Source organism: Coptis chinensis, chromosome 3 (assembly GCF_015680905.1).
Source record: "Coptis chinensis isolate HL-2020 chromosome 3, ASM1568090v1, whole genome shotgun sequence".
In the NCBI taxonomy this organism is placed as follows: domain Eukaryota; kingdom Viridiplantae; phylum Streptophyta; class Magnoliopsida; order Ranunculales; family Ranunculaceae; genus Coptis; species Coptis chinensis.
The window spans coordinates 101,502,429-101,509,277 of record NC_141458.1 but is presented as its reverse complement, the minus strand read 5'-3'; the positions used below and the strand labels follow the sequence as shown (position 1 = coordinate 101,509,277).

The 6,849-nt window shown below is 36.5% G+C and overlaps 1 protein-coding gene across 1 annotated transcript; it reads left to right on the top strand.

Annotated features, from left to right (window-relative positions):
• Window positions 1-1,608: 1,608 nt before the first annotated feature.
• On the top strand, window positions 1,609-6,142 carry IQD6 (IQ-domain 6). Its single transcript, XM_086599455.1, has 5 exons — window positions 1,609-1,791; window positions 1,889-2,143; window positions 4,749-4,976; window positions 5,094-5,207; window positions 5,285-6,142. Exons 1-5 carry the CDS (start codon window positions 1,726-1,728, stop codon window positions 5,939-5,941), a joined length of 1,320 nt encoding a protein of 439 aa, XP_086455581.1. The 5' UTR covers window positions 1,609-1,725; the 3' UTR covers window positions 5,942-6,142.
• Window positions 6,143-6,849: the final 707 nt, after the last annotated feature.

Here is a 6,849-nt window from a genome sequence, read left to right as displayed (position 1 = left end):
ATAATCAAAACACAATTTTTTTTTTTACAAAATTTTATAATTTTCAAAATCAAACAAGAAATATTTATAAAATTTATCACTAATTGAAGATACTCATTGATTTTTTTTTTCTTTTTAAATTGATTGAAATATAAAATTTATCAAAGTTTAGATGAACCTTAACATGAACACAAACAAGTCTCATAATAATTTATGAATCAAATCCATAATCTTTTTGTTGGGGCCCTCACCATATATGGAACGATATGGTGGCATTGGCACATGCAATTTATGGACGACTTCATGACATCGTTTGAAGCTAATGCTTCTGGAATTGAGTTCAAACGATTCGATCATATCGGTTGAAAGAAAGTAGCTCGATGCCACCATTTCAAATGGAAGTTGATATCTCAACATTGGCATGTTGGCTGGAACCGCAATTTCACAACTCACTGAAATTTCAAAATATTATAAAACCAAAGATAAGTTTTTAAGCAACAAAAGTTTTTGAGATAAACCAATTTTGAGTGTAACCAAAATTGAGATGAAACCCTTGCAAAGAGAAAAAATTTGTAATATAAGGAGAGAGATAAATGAAGAGAGATTTAATAAGTTAGAGATACTTGTGAGAAGTTATTGTAATATTCTTTCCCATACTTATAAAAATATTGACTTTTGTGGACGTAGACATAATTGGCCAAACCACGGTAAATCTTGTCTCATTGTGTTATGTTTTTACTTTATATTGTTAGTGATTATTTGTGATAGTTAATTCCATTGTTTAGAATAAATATTGTTGGTTGTAGTGAAAATTTAGATTTGGAGTTTAGAATATCCATATACAAGCTATTTTAGTAAGGATCAATTGATATAATTTTCCCCAACACTTTTCTCCACATTATTATAGTTAAAATCAAAGCAAAATTTTTAATGAAATTATTCAATTGCGCATTTGAATATACTCATTCGTTTAATTTTATGGAAGATGATTAAAATTTTGAATTTTCTTAATATTGAAAAGACTAATTCAATGGAGTGTAATATAAAACCAAACTAATCAAAATTAAACATTTTTTTTTTAATGTCTATTTAATTTTCAAGTGGAACCTATTTAGTTTTGGCTAAATCTACCCTGCGCAGGTCGTATGGTGTGCTGGCAAATCTGGGCCACTCATACCACGGGGTGCGTGTGTATTGGACGGCAGAAGTACTGATCCAAAGGTCTATATCCTCTGCGCACCATACATCTCGCGCACTGAAGAAGTGCTCTTTAGTTTTAGGATCTGTTTGGTTTTGTTTTAGGTGTGGGTAGCCTAACACAGGCACCACTTATTCTAACTTGGAAAGTTCCAAATCTTTCTTTAATCTCTCCGTTTGTGTCACGGCATAAAACCAACTTTAAGTCAAACCACAGTCGCCAATAATGCAGAAAAAACACTGACAATCTCATTTACCCATGCTTATTCAAAGAGACTTTCTGTTAACATTTGGGAAAAGTAAAAAAGTAAATAGTTAACAATACCTTCCAAGTTTCAAGACAACCAAGCGGGACTTTTGTCTCGTTTCCGTTATTTTTTTTTTTTAAATTTCAAAAACTGAACGGCTCCCTAGACATCTTTGCAGCACAGACCAACAACATATTCTGTCCCATTCTCTCTCTCTCTCTCTCTCTCTCTGTGTCTTTCTGTCTCTCTCACTGTTTGAAGTTTTGAAGCTGGAATCAGCTCAAAGAACCGATTTTTAAAAATGGGTGCTTCAGGGAAATGGCTAAAATCAATAGTTGGTATGAAAAAACCAGAAAAAGATGACCAAGTAAGCTGGAAAGAAAAAAAACTCTCATTTTGTTTCATTTCTGCTTGTTTTTGTTTGTTTACTGAGTTTTGAGGTTTGGATATTTTGTTTTGTGAAGGAGAAGGTTAGTGGTAATAAGAACAAGAAGTGGAAACTATGGAGAAGCTCATCAGGAGATTTGAGTACAGGGTGGAAAGGGTTTTCAAAAGGAAGTCATCATAGAGCTGCTTCAGAGACTTCTGAGTGTTCTTCAACTGCTGATGCTTTTAATGCTGCTGTTGCTACTGTAGTTCGTGCTCCACCTAAAAATTTCAGGGTTGTGAGGCAAGAATGGGCTACTATTCGTATCCAAACTGCTTTTCGTGGGTTTCTGGTAATTGAGTTTCTTTTGTTTTACTGCCCTATTATGTTTTTTAGTTAGTTTAAGCTTGTTTTTAAGATTGATGGATGGTTATGATGGATATATGTTGTTGAGGTACATTGATCTCGATTTCATGTTAGTGATGTTGGTTTCTGTTATGAAGTGTTCACTTATTGGGGAAAGAGTTGAAACCAGAGAGAATTTGAAGAATAGTTGGTATTTTTTCTGATTTTCAGCTCATTGATGTTCATGCAATTGAGCTTTTCTTTAGTAGATTAGTTGGTCCTAGACTCCTAGAGTTTGTGTCCACTATTAATACTTGAATGGATGGACCATTTCAAATTTTCGAGAGATGGGGACTCTGGTTAGTGAATATCATTGCTCATTGGAATGGTTGAAAATACTAAGTTTATTTTAAGTACTAAACTTTTTTAAGTTTATTTTTAAAAAAAAATCTTTTCGAGTGAACTGTAATGAAGCAAAACATTGGACTTGTATCTAGGCTTGGTATGAATCTGCATAGCAGAGTGAACTAGTTAATTCTAACGTGACAGTGCGTTTGGCATCTATGCTGATGTCAGGTGCCAGTCAGGCCAAGGTGCTCAAGATGCCAATTTAGTGAAAGTTGGTGTGGCTTGTCGTCAGATGCATTGCCTTGGTGCTCCAAGTTTTCTTGTGTAATGTTTGTTGTGTTTGTGTAACCGACAGAAAGTTTCTTGTGCTTTTACAAGGTAATGTATAGCCAAATGCTGATTTGCCTAAGGGTTTGGGCCGTCATCTTTTATAATTTTATAGAATTCATCATTTAAAAACTTGGATATCCTATGGCTGAGTTGGATAAGTGTGGTAATTCTAGGGGTGTCTCTTTTTGCCGAATTTCTGATTTTGCCGAAATCCGACCCAAAATTGGTTTGGCTCTAGGTGTAGTTTTCATGGTACGATATCCGATTTTCTGATTTCCGAAAATTATGAAAAAAAATTGGATCGGATTTGGATATAACTCTAAAAACCGATCCGATCCGAAAGTTCCGATATATAGTTGATTTGAAATTTCCGATATTATTGTCGATTTATTCCGAAAATATGTACTTATAAACTAATAAATCTCCACTGTCCACTTGATTAGATCTCGACCGTTCATTCATTTTCTAGTTTTTGTACTTCTAGAAACAAAACAAACAACATAACCTAGCTCCTGACATGTGAAGTCTTGGTTTTTAAGTTGTAACATGTAAGGGCTAGCTCCTGACATATAAAGTCTTGGTTTGTAGCATGTAAAGGCTTTTGTTAGTTCCTTACATGTAAAGTCTTGTTTTTTTTAAGTTCCAGTGTTTTATTGCTATTGTATATTACTATATTTTGAAATTTAGTGATGTCAAATTTTATTTTCCAAAAATAATTGAAAGTAAAGAGATCTGTAAAAATTTACCAAGTATTTTGAAATTTCCAAAATTGGAAATATATTTTGAATCCGAAAAAAATTTGGATCGGATTTGGCTAGCATATTAGATTTCGAAAAAATTCGGAAAAAGGTCCAAAAGAGGTTAATCTAAGGGTGTCAAAATGGCCCTCAAGCCCCCAGCCCGCCCGCCCTGACCCGGCTCATGGGCCGAAAAAGCCCTCAAAATAAAGCCCTCACACGTTTGTGGGCTAGGTCTACCCGGCCCTCAAGTCTTTTAGGGGAGGGTAAAGGCCTAGACTTTGAAACTTAAGCCCTCCCTTAAGCCTGATTCTCATTAGGCCCTCAAGATTTATCACATATATTTGAATAAATTTTCATATCATATATTTTATTTTAGCATTAATACGCTAAAAATCACTTAAAAGAACGTTTATCTCTTAAGTTTGCCAACCTTATAATTTCACTATAATATTTTATTAAATGAATTTAGTTGATCTTAATTGACTAATACAACTTTAACAAGTTTTTTTTAGTAGTTTAAAGGTTTAATTGTGAAGTGCATTCAATTTTATCATTTTTAACTACTGTTTCTAAATTTATTTTGTGAATCAAATGTATAACATAGTACTCGACCCTCACATTTGGCCCTCAAGCCTAGCCCTTCAAGTCCTCTCGAAAGGGTTGAGGAGCGGGTAAAGGCTTCAAGATTTAAGTATTGGTCCGACCCGACCTGACCGTCGAGGCAAATGAGGGTAGGACTGGCCCGACCCTCAAAGCATGAGGGCTTCGTTGTTTGAGGGCCGGACTAGCCTGGCCCAGCCCATTTGACACCACTAGGGTTAATCCAATCCGATCAAATCCGAAGTCACTCCTAGGTAATTCTACGAAGAAGGCAATGAAAATCTGGGTTTCGTTTGGTGCTAGGGAGAGGATAATTCTTGGTAAATGTGGTTGGCTACTTAATTAGGATAATGGTGGGATGAGAAATGTCCTTTGGTGTGGAACATTGAAATCATCGTATGACTGCTGAACCCCCTGGTAGGATAGAGTGCATTCTTAGAAATACAACAAGGAATATTAGATCCAGCTTAGTTGAACTCTCTTCCCCATCTAGCTAGGACATCATCTTTTGTAGTATGTATTTATCCAATAATACTTAAGGTTGTAGTTAAATTGGTGTACTCTTCCTTGAATTGTGTTTAAACAAATTTTCAGGCAAGAAGGGCATTGAGAGCCTTGAAAGGAGTCGTGCGGCTGCAGGCTCTTGTTCGTGGCCGTCAAGTGAGAAAACAAGCAGCTGTGACATTAAGGTGCATGCAGGCACTTGTTCGTGTTCAGGCCCGTGTAAGAGCCAGGCGTGCCCGCATGTCTGTAGAGGGTCAGGCTGTACAGAAATTGCTGAGTGATCGTCGCAGCAAGGAAGATATGTTGAAAGAAGCTGAGGTATGGTAGCTGACTTCTGTAATGTGGAATGATGTATTCTCTTTCCAATGTGCTTGTTACTATGCAAATTTCTTAGAGTTGCATTCAAATTTGTAATAATAACATTGTTATCTTCAGGAAGGATGGTGTGATAGTCAAGGAACTTTGCATGAAATTAGAACAAAGCTACAAATGAGGCAAGAAGGAGCTGTTAAGAGGGAGAGAGCGCTTGCCTATTGCCTCTCACAACAGGTATCCACAATAGATATATTGTTTACTGTCTTTCGACGTGTCAACCTGTTGGTGTAACTAATTCTATATTATTGCAGCAATGGAGATCAACCTCTAACCCAAACTCAAGGACAAATGTATCTTTGACTGATTTCAAGCATCATGAACTTGATAAGAGTAGCTGGGGTTGGAGTTGGTTAGAACGTTGGATGGCTGCCAAGCCGTGGGAAAACAGGTTGATGGAGCAAGCCCATGTCGAGTCCTCAGAGACAACTCCATCAAAGAAATGTGATGATTATCTAAGATTTTCTGAACCAAGTTCAGTAAAAGTACGAAAAAACAATGTCACAAAAAGGATTTCTGCAAAACCTCCTGTTACCTACTCCTCTTCGGGGCCAAGTTCGGAATGCCTTTATGGTGGGAGCTCAACGTCATCGTCTTCACTCTCTACGACTCCAGTATCTGGCAAGACTATGACCAAGGAGATCAATAACAGTAAGCCTAACTACATGAACCTGACGGTGTCTGTTAAGGCTAAGCGGAGAACTTGCAACTACACCCCCCAAAAGTCTCAAAGTCAGTCACTGGATGGTTTCCAATTTCACAAGAGGTCTGAAACATTTTCAAATGGGGATAACAAGAGCAATGCTGGTTCAGATTTCTCCTCAGTTAACTATTCTAAACAAATTTTGTTGCCATCACGGTTGCACAAAAACTCAATGAGGGACCGCAATGAAAACTGCTATTATGAGTAACAAATGTTGTTACTTTGTGTTTGCTTTCCGAGCTCAACATCTTGTTGTCTTGTAAGTTGTAAGATTGAGAAAACAATTGCTATTACAAGGAGCAATCGACGTCAGGTGTGGTTTGTTTTTTGTCTCTGTTGTATTATAAATGTTTGACTGAGATCGAGTTTGTAGAGTTAATGAATGTGTGTGGTGCTGCTTTACTTTGTATGTGCTGCTTTAACTTACTGATTAAGTTGTCTTTCCGTCATATATTACTTGTTTGGCCTGTTGTGCACGTATGCTGTTGCATATTGGCTTTGATAGCAAAAGTAACTGCGATTCAGGACATAACAGAGCAAAATAGTCTCACTGCCGTTTAACTCTGTTCGAGTAAATATATTTTTTCTGAGGTTAACTGTATTGTATTCAAGGAAATTTCAATTTTTCAATTTACAGTGCATGGAGTGTTTTTTACATGCTAACTTGGTTCAAATATTGATACACACGGATTATGTTCTAGGCTTTGGTGGTGAAGCGTGACAGATTTAGTAGAAATGACCCATCAGACTCAAATGCACACGGATTTAGTAGAAATGCGTTTTTTCTTTTTTTTGTTTGCTTGTTTTTATTGAAGAATGGATCCAGCAATTCCTTTGGAAAGTTTATAAGAGTGGACTGAGTACAGGAGATAATCTCCTTGAACACAAGGTCAAAGGGGATTATCCTGCCTTTTATGTCAGTTAGCTATTGAGACTGATGATCACTAATTTTTCCACTGTGGATTAGCAAAGCACGTTGTTTAAGCTCTATCGTACCTTTAAATGTTTACTACAAAGAAAGAGATACAATCATACAAGGGAGTGGGAGATATCTTTGTCTGTTGGGCAAAAAGTAAAGATGAAGAGGAGATCATGCAGGCAGGGTTGTTTGGGATT

What these genes read in the sequence shown, in the direction of transcription:
- IQD6 (XM_086599455.1), top strand. Translation starts at nt 1,726, where the DNA reads ATGGGTGCTTCAGGGAAATGGCTAAAATCAATAGTTGGTATGAAAAAA. An exon ending in AACCAGAAAAAGATGACCAA is followed by an intron (nt 1,792 to 1,888) that starts GTAAGCTGGAAA and finishes TGTTTTGTGAAG; the next exon opens with GAGAAGGTTAGTGGTAATAA. An exon ending in CTGCTTTTCGTGGGTTTCTG is followed by an intron (nt 2,144 to 4,748) that starts GTAATTGAGTTT and finishes ACAAATTTTCAG; the next exon opens with GCAAGAAGGGCATTGAGAGC.